Source organism: Gorilla gorilla, chromosome 4 (genome assembly GCF_029281585.2).
Source record: "Gorilla gorilla gorilla isolate KB3781 chromosome 4, NHGRI_mGorGor1-v2.1_pri, whole genome shotgun sequence".
In the NCBI taxonomy this organism is placed as follows: domain Eukaryota; kingdom Metazoa; phylum Chordata; class Mammalia; order Primates; family Hominidae; genus Gorilla; species Gorilla gorilla.
In genome coordinates this window covers 158003041-158019485 of record NC_073228.2, presented here as the reverse complement: position 1 = coordinate 158019485, position 16445 = coordinate 158003041, and the positions used below count along the sequence as shown (strand labels likewise).

At 47.0% G+C, this 16445-nt stretch overlaps 1 protein-coding gene across 2 annotated transcripts in view; it reads right to left on the bottom strand.

Annotated features, from left to right (window-relative positions):
- GALNT10 (polypeptide N-acetylgalactosaminyltransferase 10) overlaps positions 1-16445 on the bottom strand; it is a 310021-nt gene that overhangs the window by 236555 nt on the left and 57021 nt on the right. The window contains exon 1 of one of the 2 annotated variants that reach the window (XM_055387587.2): positions 730-1034. The exons of the other annotated variant lie outside the window; for it this stretch is intronic. Coding sequence (XP_055243562.2) covers positions 730-888 — 159 coding nt within the window. The 5' untranslated portion in view covers positions 889-1034. Of the gene's footprint in view, positions 1-729; positions 1035-16445 lie in introns of those variants that run through there. 2 annotated transcript variants of the gene reach the window in all.

Below are 16445 nucleotides of genomic sequence, written 5' to 3'. Positions count from 1 at the left end.
GGGGTCCCCCCACCAGAGCCCCACCTCTGGACTCCCATAAGGTCAAAGGCAGCAGGTCCCTCAAGGACCAGAAGCTTACCCTCTTCTCCACCCCCAGGGACTTGAAGCTTTAAGGGGAGCATGATCTTTACATTCTGCAAGGAATCCACAGGATCTGAGAAACGAAAAGGCTAGAGTTGGGGCGGGGGTGTTGAATAAATGGGGAGAGGAGGAAGGCCCGGGTGTCTCGTTGGGCAGATGGGAAATCAGGAAAAGGGCTGACCTGAGCAACGAACACTGGGATCAGCAGGTAGGGGTTGTGGGGGGGTGGGGGGGGGGGTGGGAGGAGGGGAGCAGAGAGGACCTGGACACCAAATAGAAGAACCAGAATCTTCATTCCTATTGGCACAAGGCAGGAGTCATCCTGGGATACAGGGATGCAGATAGGATCCTTCAAAAGAGATCCGCTGGAAGACGTCAAGGAATACCAGACGGGGACAGAAAGGAAGGTGGTAACATGTGGTGAGAAATAGCGTCCTGAGTGCTAGTTCGGACTCAGTCTCTGACTGGCGTGGGACCCTGGACAAGTCCCGACAGGGCTTAATTTTCCCATCCGGAAAATGGGAAGAGCTGAAGAGTCTCGGAGCTGACTCTGAGGAGGCAGACAGCAGAAGGTGGAGGAAGGAACCACAGGCTAAAAGTGAATTCGGGAAGGGGGTGTTCCCGGCCTGTAGCAACGGGGGGACTCACCTGTCCCGCCGCCGGCGCCACCGCCGCCCCCGATCCCCCAGGGGTGCCGTCGGGCTGCCGCTCGCGGTACAGCGCCCAAAGCCCCACGTTGGGCAGGAGGACCAGGGCCGCCAGCACCAGCGCCACCGCCTGCAGGAGCCGCTTCTCCTTCCGCCTCATCGGGGCCGGTCAGCCCCGCCGCGCCCCGCCGGCCCCGCCGCGCCGCCCCCAGCTCCGCGCGTCCGCCCGTCCGCCCGGCGGCGGCAGCAGCTCAGCGAGCAGAAGCGGCCGCGGCGCCGGCCCCGCTCCAACTCCGCGGCACTTCCGCCGCTCGCCGGCCGGGGAGCAGGGCGCCGCCACCACGCCGCCGCCACGAGGGGGTCGTCGCCGCCGCCACCGCCCCCGGGCCCAGCCGAGCCGCCCGCCCCGCGCCGCCTGCCCCCGCGTCGACCGCCGAGTCTCTGCGCTGCAGGCTCGGCCCCCTCACGGAGCGTCTTGGCCCGCCCGGGCGCGGCAGGGTGCCGGGCCGGAGCGCTTCCCCCCTCTCGAGCCGCGATGGTGCGTCCCACTCCTCGGCGGCTCCCCCGCCCTCTGGAGCTTTGCGAAAGTCCCGGAGTTGGCGAGTTGGGCGCTAACTGGTGCGGGCTGGGCACCGCTGGGTGGGGTGCATGTCCGTGCGCCCGGGTACCCTGCCGCCCCGCCCGGCAACCTCCGCCCGGGACTGCAGCCGAACGTTTGCTGCCTCCCTGGGGATATGCAAATAGTGCTGGGGCCCCGCTGGGCGTTCTGAGCCTTGGAGCCCCCGGGGCTGTCACTTCCAGCCCACCTAGGCTCGGCCCCCAGGACCCGCGGACCTACTTTGACCCCGGCAACTCGGTGTTCCCGGCCATGAAACGGGGCCACAGCCGTGCTGCACGCTCACTGTTCCGCGGGCGGGCCCTGGTTTTCTTCCTCTAGGGGGCCCCTGGCGTTAGGTGTGAACGCCCTCTGCAAACTGTAGGGAGCTGTGCCCGGCCGCCGCCCGTCTGTAGATCCTGCAAACCGGCGGGTGGGTAGGTGACGGTAGCCTCTCTGCAGCACCTTTCCTCACGCAAGTCCCACCCCGTTGGAGTTAGAATGCCCTGCATTCTCACGCGTGCTTTTGGATCCTAAGCGCACTGAGCCTTTCCCGGAAAGCTCTCAGCAAACCGTTGGCGAGCGCCACTATGTGCCAAACACTGTGCCAGGCTCTGGGATGAAATGAAAACAGACCTGAGCCCTGACGTCTGGGAGCTGAAACATGAAACACGTAATTTCACTAGACCAGGCAATGTGTCTGTAACTGTGGCGAGGGCTTTGACAGAGGAGTCGGGCTTCTGGGCGATGCGGAGGGCCGTGGAGCCGGACTCCGACGGTGATGCCAGCCAGCGGTTCCTCCTCGGGGCGCTCGACGCTGGTCACTTAGCTGCCTCCTCCCTGATGCGGTGGAACGGAGCACCCCCTTGGCTACCTTACTCTCTGCCACCCCCACATTCGTCCTCTTGATTCTCTGCTTCTCTAGCTCAGCCGCTGACCTTCGTGCCTAGCCGCCACTAGTCCTTGACCAGCGTTCTGACAACTCTTGCCTCCCAGTTCTTCCAGCTCCAGGCTGAGCGATGGGGATTCAGTTTTCTGACAGCACAGCTCAGTTCTTGATTTCTGCAGCAAAACCTTCAAGGCTTCCATCACCTCGGCTCTAGAGTCCATCATGCTCCTCTCCTATGACCTGCTAGGGCTGATCAAACGTTCTGTCTCCTGCCGTGCCCTGCCCTGCCCTGCCCTGCCCTGAGCTTCGCTCAGCCTGTTGCAGGCTTTGTGTTTTCCTTCTTGTGCTGTTGACCACGCAGCTCCTTCTACCCATAAAACCCCCTTCTCTAGGTCGGTGGAAATCTTGTTCATCCTTCCGTGTCTAGTTGAACTGCCACCTCCTCCACGAAGCCTTCTAAAACTCCTCCTCAGGGAACTGTTTTCTTTCTTTAGATTTCTATCACAATAATGCTTACCTTTTATTGAGTGCTTACTCTATGTCAGGCAGCCCTTGAGATGCATTACCTCTTTAAATGCTCACAGTTACCCTGTGAGGTACATGCTTTTCTTATATCCATTGGCGAATGAGAGTCAGATTTAAAAATGCATGTAATCCCAGCACTTTGGGAGGCCAAGGCGGGCAGATCACGAGGTCAAGAGATGGAGACCATCCTGGCCAACATGGCGAAACCCTGTCTCTACTAAAAATACAAAAATTAGCTGGGCGTGGTGGCGGGCACCTGTAATCCCAGCTACTTGGGAGGCTGAGTCAGGAGAATCGCTTGAACCCAGGAAGCGGAGGTTGCAGTGAGCGGAGATCGTGCCACTGCACTCCAGCCTGGCGACAGAGCAAGACTCTATATAAAAAATAAATAAATTAAATAAATAAATAAATAAATAAATAAATAAATAAATAAATAAAAGAATGTGGCAGCCAGAATGATCTTGTTTTATCCAAGGTTAGATTGTATTGCCCCTCTGCTCAAATCCCTGTAGTGGCTTCCCACCTCTCATTAGGTTCCTAAGAAAGTACAGGACCCTACAAGCCCATATGTGATCAGCTCTCACTCCTTACTGTCCTTATTGTGCCCCAGTGACATTGGCTTCCTTGTTGTTCCTCAGAGCATCCCTCAGGCAGGCACAGTCCTGCCTCAGGACCTTTGCACCTGTTGTTACCTCTGCCTAGAATGGCTATTTTTCTATTTCTAGCTCCTAACTCTATGTCTTTTTTAAACACTTTTTTTGTGATAAACGTTTGTAAAACTGATCATTTGAACTATTTTAAATTGTACAATTCAGCGGCATTATGTAAATGCACATTGTTCTGCAGCCATCACGGCTATCTATCTCCAGAACTGGTCATCAACCCAACTGAAACTCTGTACCCATTAAACACTAACTCCCTATTACCCTCTCCCCACAACTGCTGGCAACTACCCACCATTCTACTTTATCCTTTTTGAATTTGACTATTCTAGGTACCTCATGTAAGTGGAATCATATCATATTAGTTCTTTTGTTTCCAGTTTATTTCACTCATAATATTTTTTAGATTCACCCATGTTGTAACATGTATCTGAGTTTCATTCCTTTTTTTTTTTTTTTTTTGACAGTGTCTTATTATGTTGCCCAGGCAGGTGTGCAGTGGTGCAGTCACTGGTGCAGTCATAGGATTATAGCTGGTTGTAGCCTCAAACTCCTGGGCTCAAGCCACCCTCCCACCTCAGCCTCCTAAGTAGCTAGAACTACAGGCCCATGCCACCACACCCAGCTGATTTTTTAAAAATCTTTTGTGGATACCTGGTCTAGCTATGTTGCCCAGGCTGGTCTCAAACTCCTGGCCTCAAATGATCCTCCCACCTTGGCCTCCCAAAGTGCTGGTATTACAGGTGTGAGCCACTATGCTCAGCCAAATTCCATTCCTGTTTTCAAGATTGAATACTATTCCATTGTATGTATGCCACATTTTGTTTATTCATTCATCGGTAGATGGACATTTGGGTTGTTTCTACCTTTTGGCTACTGTGAATAATGTTGCTATGAATAGCTCTATGTCTTCTATACTGCAGTGGATACACAGTATTTATGTAATTAGATAATGTTGCAAAAAACTTTTAGGTGCCACTGTAGCACTGAGCACAGTGCTGGTAACAGAGCAGCTAGAATGTTCTTTTTACACACACAAGGCTAACTCTGCTGCTGGGACTTGCCTATGGCTTCTCTTCATGTTAGAATATGTCTATGAAGCCAGGCATGGTGGCATGTGTCTGTAGTCCTGTCTACTCTGGAGGCTGAGGTGAGAGGATTGAGCCCAGGAGTTCAGGCTGCAGTGAGCTATGATCACAGAATTGCACTCCAGCCTGGGTAACAAAGCAAGAATCCTTACCACAGCCCATAAGGCCTTACATTATTTGACCCAACTTCTAATTTTTGCCTTCTTTCCTTCTCTTCTAGTTACACTGGTCTTGCTATGTTCATCAAATGTATACCAAATTGATGATTCCCTCAGGGCCTTTGCAAATTTACTGTGCCCTTGTCTAGAAATCTCTTCCTCTACCCCTCTGCATGGTTCTCTCTCCGCCTTCTCTCAGGAACCAGATCAGTGGTCCTGCCTCAGAGAGAGCTTCCCTGACCAGCTGATCTAAGATATCAACTAGCACCACCACCATCTCCATTTGCTTGATTTTTCTTCAAAGCAGGTATCATTTTTGGTCTCCCTGTCTAGAATGTGAGTTCCAAACAGACAGGAATTTTGTATTTGCCTTCTATGGTGTCCCCTGCCTCTGTCAGCACATAAAGTCACGTACTGTTCGACAACATTTCAATCAACAATGAACTGTATATATACAATGGTGTTCCCATAAGACTATAATACTCTATTTTTACTATACCTTTTCTATGTTTAGATATGCTGAAATACACAAATACCATTGTGTTACAATTGCCTACAGTATTCAATACAGAAACATTCTGTACAGGTTTGTAACCTAGGAGCAATAGGCTATACCGTGTCGCCTAGATGTGTATTAGGCTATCCTATCAAAGTTTGTGCAAGTATGCTTTATGATGTTCTCTATGAGAAATCACCTATTGACACATTTCACAGAACGTATCCCCATCACTAAGCCATGCACAATTGTATTTCCCTTCATTGTGAATCAGAAAACTGGTGCTCCTTCCAGGCAGAAGAACTTACAAAAAGGATCCCCCCTCTCCTTGTGCTAAAGCAGCCAGAACAGAGCCAAGGTGTGTGGATTTCAACCATATTCCCACCCAGCCACACAAACTAAGCTGTGGCCTTTCCTGGGTCTGGCACACAGTAGGTGTTCAATAAGCCCCTGTTGAGTGAAGTACTGTATAGCAGTGAAGATCAAGTACAGGAGGGAAGATACTCAGCATCTCTCTCCTTCCCATCCCCTCTTCTAGCTCCTTAGAAGATTCTGCACAAAATTGGATTTGAGCTTTTTCTCATGTCACTTGTTGATCAAAGCTGCATGCCAGCCCAGTCTGGCCCCAATGAGGACTCTAGCCCAAGAACCCAGCTTTAATCCAGGGACTCTTTGATCACTTTGTACAATATGGGATGCGCCAGGCAGGGGGTGGGCTTCTGGGGCTTTATTCCGCTCGCTGAGACAATACCATTTGAGACATGGGCAGTCTATTAGCTCTGGCTGGTTTCCTGGGAGGACTGATCTGGTCATTGACTGAAATTGAACAAAAAATGTTACTTTCAGACTGAGCCCTCTAGGCCTATTGTGGGCGTTAAATAAGATAATGTGTATAAAGGGCTTAACGTGCAGACCCTGGTCGAATGTAAGCACTAGTAGCTGGGTGAAATAAAAGCTCAACAACACAGGAGCATTGAGAGGGATGAACAGAATTTCAGGTGTCAGGCAAAACCTTCTGCTCTGGCCTGTGCCTCTCTGCTCTCATCTCCTGTTACTCTCCTCATTCGCTCCAAAGCAGCCACGCTCTCCTTCTTCCTGGTCCTTGAAGGCCCTCTGCCCATGCCAGCCCCAAGGCCTTTGCATTAGCTCTTGTCTCTGCCAGCTGTTTCCCCAGATCTTCCTCCACTGTTAGCTCCCTTTCATCCTTCAGGTCCCAGACTACATATCACCTCTTTACAGAGACCTTCCTTACCCAGGCACTCTCTCCCGTACTTTACATCCTGCCATGTTTTCTTCACAGTGCATACATATCCCTCTTTGCCATAGTCTCATTTATGTGTTTATTTACTTGTTTATTATTGGGCTTTCCCAAATAGAATATCAGCTGCATGGGGCAAGGGCCCTGTCTGCTCATTGCCTGCTGTATTCCTCCATCCTGGAACATTTGTGCCTGACACGCAGAAAGGGCTTAAAACATACATTTGATGAATGAGAAGCTCCTCTCTTTCCCCATATTCCCATCTTTACTTTTTTTGTTTTGTTTTTTAAATGAGCTGCGTATTCTCTTGCTCACTCTTCGGTTTCTTATCTTGTCATCAGTAACAAGCAGGTCTTTCAGTATCCCCCCAGAATATACTTCAGCAAGAAGGGTCAACCAGAGGAGAGGTGACAGGCGCAGGCCTTCAATCTCCCTGATGAGGATATGAAAAGCGTTCCTACTCGATGTCCTCACCTTGGCTTTTTTAGGGTCCCTTGTTACTGACCCCATTTGTCAAGAACTATACCCTCAGGCTCGTCTGGACCAGCCCTGAGCTGAGAAGATGTAAAAGTAGAATGGGTCAGCAAGTCAAGAGATCTGCAGACCAACAGGTCTGCATGTCAGTCTAACTCTCTTTCACCTTGGCCAAGTCCCTTAGCTACTCAATTTCCTCAACTGAAAAATGAGAATAATTATGACTTTATAATGATATAATTTCCAGGTTGACATGAGAGAGGTCTGCTCGACTGCAAGCAAAACCCAGAATGCTATAAGTGTTGGACTTCTGCGTCTCCTGCAAATTTAAAGCCTTCTTGCTTTTTCTTTCCTTGGGCATCATCAAGCTCAAATGACACATTCTCAGAGAAGCCTGACCGACCTCACTAAACAGAGTAAGCTCCCCAGCTATGGAACCTCTTAGCAATGCCTTTCCTTAACAGTCACAATGTTTACAGTTGCTGGGTCATTGTTTGATATCTGTCTCCCGCACTGGACTGTAAGTCCCATGAGGACAGAGACAGACCGTGTTTGGTTTTGGTATTGTTTGTTTTTAGTAGGCTTTACTTTTTACAGCAGTTTTAGATTCATTGCCAAATTAAGTAGAAGGTACAGAGATTTCCTGTATACTCCAGTCCCAACACATGCATAGCTTCCTGAATTATCAGCATCCCCCACCAGAGTATTATATGTATTACAATTGATGAACTTGCATTAACATTATCATTGTCACTCAAAATCCATAGTTTACATTAGGATACACTCTTGGTATTATACCTCCTATGGGTTTGGACAAATGTATAATGACATATCCACTATTATAGTATCATACGGAGTAGTTTTGTTACTGGTGGACGGTATCTAGGTTTTTGGTGTTTTGAACAAAGAATTGGACAAAACGCACAAAGCAAATAAAGAATGAAGCAAGAAAACAGATTTGTTTAAAACAAAAGCACACTCCACAGGGTGGGAGGGGGCCTGAACAAGCAGCTCAAAGGCTTGGTTACAGAGTTTTCTGGGGTTTAAATACCCTTTAGAGGTTTCCCATTGGTTACTTGGTGTATACCCTATGTAAATGAAGAAGCTGAAGTGAAGTTACGAAGTTATTTACTTGGTGTACATCCTATGCAAATGAAGAGGATGTTTCCTGCCATAGCAGAAGTAGAGTTACAAAGTTATTTACTTGGTCTTAGAAAGTTGGGGTTTTTCAGTTTGATTTAGTTCTACGAAGTCCTTAGGTTCCCTGCCTCCAGGTCTTATTCTCCTGCCTCAGTTTTACTGCCCTAAAAATCCTCTGTGTCCATTTATTTATCCTTCCTACCCTAACCCAGCAACCACTGATCTTTTTACTGTCTGCATAGTTTTGCCTTTTCCAGAACGTCATATAGTTGGAAGTACACAGTATGGAGTAGCCTTTTCAGATTGGCCTCTCTCACTTAGCAATATGCATTCAAGGTCCTTCCGTGTGTCCTTCTGTGGCTTGATAGCTCATTTCTTTTTAGTGCTGAATAATATTCCATTGCCTGGATGTAACACAGTTTGTCCGTTCACCTACTGAAGGACATATTGGTTCTTCCAAGTTTTGGTAATTATGAATAAAGCTGCTACAAACATCAATGTGCAGCTTTTTGTGTAGACATAAATTTTTGACTCCTTTGGGTAAATGCTAAGGAACTCAATTACTGGATCATATGGTAAGGGTTTTTCTAGTTTTTCAAGAAACTGGAAAACTGGCTTCTTCATTTTTCATTCCCACCAGCAATGAATGACAGTTTCCATTGTTCCACATCCTTGCTAGCTCTTGGTGCTGTTAGTGTTATGGGTTTTGGCCATTCTAACAGGTGTGTAGAGGTATCTCACTGTTTTAATTTGCATTTCCCTTGGCCACATGTTAGGACTTCATGAGGCTGTGTCACGGGCACGTCCCTAACCTTAGCAAAATAAACTTCCTAAATTGATTGAGACTTGTCTCAGATACTTTTTGGTTTATACAAGCAAGCACATTAAAAAGATACTCCACATCACCGGGTGCAGTGACTCACACCTGTAATTTCAGCACTTTGGGAGGCCAAGACGGGCGGATCACAAGGTCAGGAGTTCAAGACCAGCCTGACCAACATGGTGAAACCCCGTCCCTACTGAAGATACAAAAATTAGCCAGGTGTGGTGGCATGCACCTGTAATCCCAGCTACTCAGGAGGCTGAGGCAGGAGAATCGCTTGAACCCAGGAGGCAGAGATTGCAGTGAGCCGAGATCATGCCACTGCACTCCAGCCTGGGAGAGTGAGACTCCGTCTCAGAAAAAAAAAAAAAATACTCCACATCATATTTCATCGGGGAAATGCTATCTGTGTGGGAGTAGAATGGGAGGCAGGTTTTCCCTAAGCAGTTCCCAGCTTGACTTTTCCCTTTGGCTTAGTGGTTTTGGGGTCCCAAAGTCTGTTTTCCTTTCACACTTGCCATGTGTGTTTTCATTCCCTGGCATATCCCCAATACCTAGCACAGTACCTACCCCAAAATAGGAGCTCAACAAACATCTGGGAAATAAATGAATCGATCAGTCAATTAATTAATAATCCTACACCCACCTCTTTAAAATCGGTATTCAGAAAACTCAGTAACACTAGTCTCAATGACCCAAATTTCTATCTGCACCAGGTTGGTCATTTAACAAGGCTCAAACTTATAATACAGAGGAAGAGAAAAAAAATCCTGGAGCTGAAATTTCCCCACCTGCACCTGGTCAGCCTCAATCAGCCTAGACTTTGCTTCTAGCTTCCTGTGTGATCTCAGACAGGTCACTCAAATTCTCTGAGCTTCAGGTTTATCATGTGTGGGTTTGTGAGTGTAATGGCAGCAGGAAGGAGAGATGTCTAGATAAACACAGAACATGGTTGTATTAAATAAAGCAGTTGAACCAGATGCTCTTTAAGGTCTTTTTTAATTTCAAAATTCTGTGACTAAATCCTGCAAGGTAGGATGGGAAAAGTGGGGGCAGACATGGAACACCACTTGGGATTCAATCCAGTTTCTGCATCTAGTGGCACTTCAACTCCTATTTTGAATGCAAAGAAAGGGTTTGCAGGATGCCTATGTAGGGGTGAAGGGAATTTCTCCCTCCCCTTCTGAAAGTTTGAGTCTTTAAGTCTCCAAAATAAACTGGTAATAGACAAACTAACAGGAGAAAAGACCTACACATTTATTAATGTGCCATTTGCATGGGAGCCACACAAAATATGAAACTCAAAGAAGGGCCACATGGTTGAAGCTTAAATACCCTCATCATAAGAGAGAATAAAGTGGGGGATGTAGGCAATTTTAGAAGAAGAGTAAATAATTTTTAAGGGAGATGAATAGGCCTGGAGAACAGACAATAACCTGGGACAAAGTTCCTCAGAGGTGGTGACAAGTTATGAAAAGGCGGGGGGGGGAAAACTGGACTGTGAACAAAGGTCGTCTTATTATGCAGATAAAGTCTCTCAGGTAACAACTCTCAGAAGAATAGTTGAAAGAACAGGTGAAAAGTCTGTCTGTGTGTGGTATCCTGGGCTTGGAGACTTTTAGTTTCCTCTCCTGCAAAAGGAGCTCCTCCTCTCTGGTTAACATAGATTTCAGAGAAGGAGTCTAAGACATTAATTCCTCTACTTCTGAAGCTTATTTCTGAGGGCTGTCAGTCTCCTTAGTTCAAAGCAGTCAGCATGCAAAAGTGCCGTATTTTGGGGTGTTCTTTTCTGAGCCCCAATACCTATTTGAAATGACCTCTAGATGGGAACTGCCTGTCTCTCTTTCTCTTTTTCTCCCAGACCCTACTTTGTCATTTCCACAATGAGATGCCAATTAAATCAATCCTGTCAACTATAAAGGAATGCCACTGAATCAAGACAGTAGATGTCAAAAGTACCTCAAGTAGGATACACTTTGAAAGAGCAAACAGAGAAGGCCACAAATCTCAAACAAAGAATAAATATACTATGTCATTGGGTGGACCCATCTCAAACAGAGCATTAGCCAGTAGGGTCAGATACAAATATCAGGTGTATAGGGAGCCATCCTCCTCCTGGCACTGCCATGAAAGTATCAGGGCTTGGTAAACGAGAGTGCTTTCTGTTTAATTACTTTTCATTTTTGTACAAAAGAAAAAAAAAGGTATACATAACACAGATAGAGAGGTAGTGGGGCACAGGACCAAAGGGGGCTTCCTAGGAGTTTGAGACTCTTGGAAGAATGGCTGCAGTCTGTGGGCACCTCTGTAAAGTAAGAGGATTGGATACTCTATAACCCGGTAGTCTGAACCTTAGCTACACATTAGAATCACCTGTGGACCATTAAAAGCTCTGGATGCTTAACCTGCATCCCAGACCAATTAAGTCAGAGTCTCTGGGAGTCAGACTCAGCCATCCCTACATGATTCCAATTTGTAGCCAAGTTTGAGAGAACCACTGCTCCAACATGGCTCTCAGGGCTATAAAACCCTGCTAAGGTTTCTTTTTGTCCAAGCGGTAGTTTCTCTGTTGTTCCACTAGGTGGCACCTTCCAGCAAACTTCAGTGGGTCCAGTGAAGTCGCTTCTAGGTCTAACTGCAAGGAATGAATTCATTAAGCAGGGCTTGGTGGTCTTTGCTGCCAACGAGGGGTCTGCACTCTTGACAAGAAGGCTGAACTTGTTTAACAACTTGCTGGTGAGTGCTGGAGCCACAGATGGTTGATTCATCTCTGTTTAAAAAGGCGAGGCTGTGCTGGGCGCAGTGGCTCACGCCTGTAATCCCAGCTACTTGGGAGGCTGAGATAGGAGAATTGCTTGAATCTGGGAGGCGCAGGTTGTGGTGAACTGAGATCGCGCCACAACACTCCAACCTGGGCGACAGAGCGAGACTCTGTCACAATAAACAAACAATAAAATAAAAAGGTGAAGCTTGAAGAGAGATGTCTCTATCTCTTATGACTGGGTTCACCTCTTCACGGATGCACTCTGGTCTCTTCCCCCACCCCAACCCATCTCTCCAGCAGGATTGATAAACTCCTCTCAAAAGTTCTCAAGGAGCCCCACTATGTGCAGTAGTGGACACTTGCTCTTTTTATCTGGTTAGTTAACAACACCCTGATTTTCTTTGAAGATTCACCCTTCTGCATCTCAGAACTTAGCCAATCAGAGCAGTAACCCCCTTCAGCTGCAGTGATTGGTCCAGGGACGGAATCTGAACAATCGAGGTTCAATTCCGTGGCTTTTGTATAGAGGCTATCAAGAAAGTAGTGGCTTCTTCCAGCGGATTGTTGCGAGCTGGATGTGAGCCCCACCGTGAGGCGTGTATTGGACCTCTTGACTCGGCTCCTCCGCACCTTCTCCCCACCCCAGGGAGGCGGTGTAGACTACATCAGTGGGCTTCCTTGCTCTATGTTTTCCTGTTGCATTTAGCCCTTGAGGAGCCAGGGCAGGATTTCAGAGGGAGGGAGAAGAGCCAGGTCAGAGTATTTCTTTCCCCCGCCATTCCCTTGCTGCAACTTTGCCGCAGGCTGTCTGTGTCCTCCACAAAAGTCCATGGCTCCCATCGCGCAGGCTTCTTGAAACAGTCCTCCCTTTCTAGATTCCAATAACTGCCCCTTTCCTCACCCTTCAGGGCTAGGGCTGGACATCACACGCTGTTTCTGGCCCCATGGTACTGCCCCGTCCCTCATGGTTACACTATACCCTGCCCCATTGTCCTCCTATTAAACTCTCTTCCAATGTTCCAGTGTGAGAGTGCCATTCGTTTCCTGCAGACCCTAACTCAGTCAAGGGAAAAGCTTCTTGAGAACCTGAAAACAGTCCCAACACAGGGGAAAGTGGAGCTGAGAGATCAACCAGTTACCCAAGCCAACCCCTGATGTCATCCATGCCTCCGGTTCAACTCCCCTCCCACATTCAAACAATTACCTAATAATGCTGGTTTTATTGCCTAATAAATTTTAAATGTATCCCTTCCCCTCTAGGCCTATTATATGAGACATATTTCAGGTGCCTGTAAGATGAATCCCTGAGCAGAAACCTGCTACATATAATGACTCCGTTTTCTACTTTGTAGACAGCCTCCACCCTCATTTCTGGGCTGGTCCTTGACCTATGACTTGCCTGAACTGTCCTAAGGCAAGTTCAAAAGGATGAGCTGAGCCATTCACATTCTATCTCAGAAATTGGAATCCAGTGACACAGAGGGAAGAAGGCAGCTGGTGGTGGCCTCTGAAGGTGGCAGTTCAGGTAGCACAAGGGTGGAGACTACTCTTGGGCCACACTGAAGGAGAAGATATGGGAAGGCAGAAACCAGGAGTAACAGAGGAAGTGCTTCAGTCAAAAGAAGCCAGTGCAGCCCAAGTATGGGAGGCAGGGATGCTGAGAGAGAAAACTGAAAGAGAATCACCTTGCCTCCTGGTTTTCCAGTTCCAGTTCTGGTTTCTGGGATGGCTGACTAGACTGAAGCCCCTGCCTTGGAGTTTACGCCTTCCCTGAAGTTATGAGTGACTCTGTCACTTACGACCAAAGGAGCCCTGGCCTTGATACTTGATACTCTTGACTCAAAGTCCAAGTTGTAGCCATTACCATCTCTCGCTTGAATTGTTGTATCTCTCACTTCTAACTCCTCTGCCATTTCTGTCCTGCATTCCCTAACGTTCATCCTCCCCACTGGAGTGACCATTCTGGGATGCCAACTTGCCATGTTGCTTCCCTCTGGAGGTTTATTGTCCTCACAGTAAAGTCTGAGTTGCTGGCCTTACACTTTATACAAAACTGCTAGTCGCTCATTACCTTAATAACGCTATTTCTCACCCCCATGCCTTTGCTCTTGCTGTTTCCTCCTCCAGGAATACCCTTCACATCCTCTTGTACTGATGAATTCTTACTCAGCTTCAATGCCATCTCCTCTTCCATCACTTCTTCACTTTCCCATCCAGTTTGACTAAGAACTCCTTCCTCTTTTTTTCTCAGACTACTGTGTATATTCCTATTTTAGCATTATATACTAATAAAGATGAGGGTGATGATGTCGGCTAACATTTATGGACCTCTTATTACATACCAAGTTAGCACCTTACAGATGTCATCTCTTTTCATCCTCATTGAAACCCTATGAAGTAGTTCTTTTATTATTCCTACTTCTCAAAAGAGAAAACTGAAGCAAAGATGTCAGGTGACTTGCCCAAAATCACACAGATAGAATGTGGTTGACTCGGGTCTATTGTTCCTTTCTTTTTTTAAAAACTAACAGTTTAATTGAGATATAATTCACATGTCATACAATTAATTTACTCATTTAAAGTGTACAAGTCAATGTCTTAATATATTCACAGCTGCATGCAACCATCAACATAATCAATTTTAGAACATTTTTATCACCACAGAAGAAACTCATACCCATTGATTACTCATTGTTTTAATGCTGCTCTTAGCAGCTGGTGTGGTGCCTAGCACATAGTATCTGTTCAACCAGCACTTGTTGAAGAATGGATAGCTACCGTATCTTAGAAGACAGGGGAAGGTGCAAGAGAGAGGCTCTTCAGGCAACGCTTCTGTCATTTCAACATCAATTAAGAGATTTGCCTGATTCTTTTGTTTATTTATTTTATACTATTTTCCTTTCTTTCTTCTTTTTTTTGCTCAGTCACCAGATTGATGACAAGTGACAGTACAGTGGTGTGAACAAGGTTCACTGCAGCCTTGACCTCCTGGGCTCAAGTGATCCCCCTGTCTCAGCCTGTGTAGCTGGGGCTACAGGTGCACGCCACCATGCCTAGCAAATTTTTTGATTTTTTGTAGAGACAGGGTCTCACTTTGTTGTCCAGGTCATCTCGAACTCCTGGGCTCAAGCAATCCACCTGCCTCAGACTCCTAAAGTGCTGAGATTACAGGTGTGAGCCATTACATCTGGCCCTATTTTTCCTTAGTAACAGCCCCCACTTACTGGTGGCGGTGTGTTGTAGATATAGGAGTCTGCTCTTACCATTTGCTCCGGGTTTTTTTCACATCTCTGTGGCCCCAGGGAATTTCTCATCCTCACATTTGAGTTCTGGGATATTGCTGGTGATAATCTAGGTGCTGGGTATTTTATTTTGATTTTCAGTGGGAGAGAGTAAAGCCAGATTGCTTCTACTCCACCATTTTGGTGACATCACTCTCTACCACTGATTAAGTATTTTTTATGTGTGAAACCTTACAGTGTGTGATCTGTATATATTATTAGCTTATTAAGCAACAAAACCTGGAGATAGATATTATTGTATCCATAACACAAATGAGGAAACCAAATGTATTAGTTCATTTATGTTACCATAACAGAATACCGGAGACTGGGTATCTGTGAAGAAAATAGGTTTACTTTGGCTCAGGGTTCTGCAGGCTGTACAGGAAGTGTGGTGCTGGCATTCATTCCTAGTGAGGCCTCAGAAAGCTTTCAAATGTGGTAGAAGGGAAGGGGAGCTGGTGTGTCACTTGGCAAGAGAGGGAGCAAGAGAGAGAGAGGAAGGAGGAGCCAGGCTCTTTAAACAGCCAGCTCTCTTGTGAACTCCTAACCATGGGAAGGGCACCAATCCATTCATGAGAGATCTGCCCCCACTAGGCACACCTCCAGCATTGGAGGCCATATTTTTCTTTTTCTTTTTCTTTTCTTTTTCTTTTTTTTTTTGAGACAGAGTCTCGCTCTGTCACCAGGCTGGAGTGCAGTGGTGCGATCTCTGTTCACTGCAATCTCCTCCTCCCGGGTTCAAGCGATTCTCCTGCCTCGGCCTCCTGAGTAGCTGGGACTACAGGCACCTGCCACCATGCCCGGCTAACTTTTTGTATTTTTAGTAGAGATGGGGTTTCACCATGTTGGCCAAGATGGTCTCAATCTCCTGACCTCGTGATCTGCCTGCCTCTGCCTCCCAAAGTGCTGGGATTACAAGCGTGAGCCACTGTGCCCAGCCTGGAGGCCATGTTTCAACATGAGATTTTGAGGAGACACACATTCAAACCATATACCCAAGACTCAGGGATTTCATTTGTCTAAAGTCAAACAACTAGTAATCAGCATCATCCTAATATTAAGTAAACAACTACTACCTTTAATAGAAGATTTAACCATGCTTAGATACTATGCTAAGTTCTTTATGAACATCACCTCATTGACTCATTTATGCATTCAACAGATATTTATTGAGTACCTACCACAAGCCAGGCATTGTAACAGATGTTAGGGATTCGGTGGTGAGCAAACAGATGTTCACCCAGGATTCACAGTCTAGTGGTGGAAAAGGCATTGTAGAAATGAACACATGAATAACAACTACATTAGATGGGAGGAAGAAGAAAAGACCTGTTGGCTGTTAGGGGAAGATCAGGTATTAGAAGCCACTACTCCTTGAATCCAGGTCCAACATTTTCTGCAAAGTTACACTAGCGTGATTCCTCTAGGATGTTTTCCTAGTGGGACATTGGGTTTGCCAATGGCTCTCTGAGCTGCTTGTCCCTGTAGGAAGTTCCTGCCACCTACTGAATGCATGTTCATATACACACATACACTCAGTGGGAGCTACATTGCCCATGCC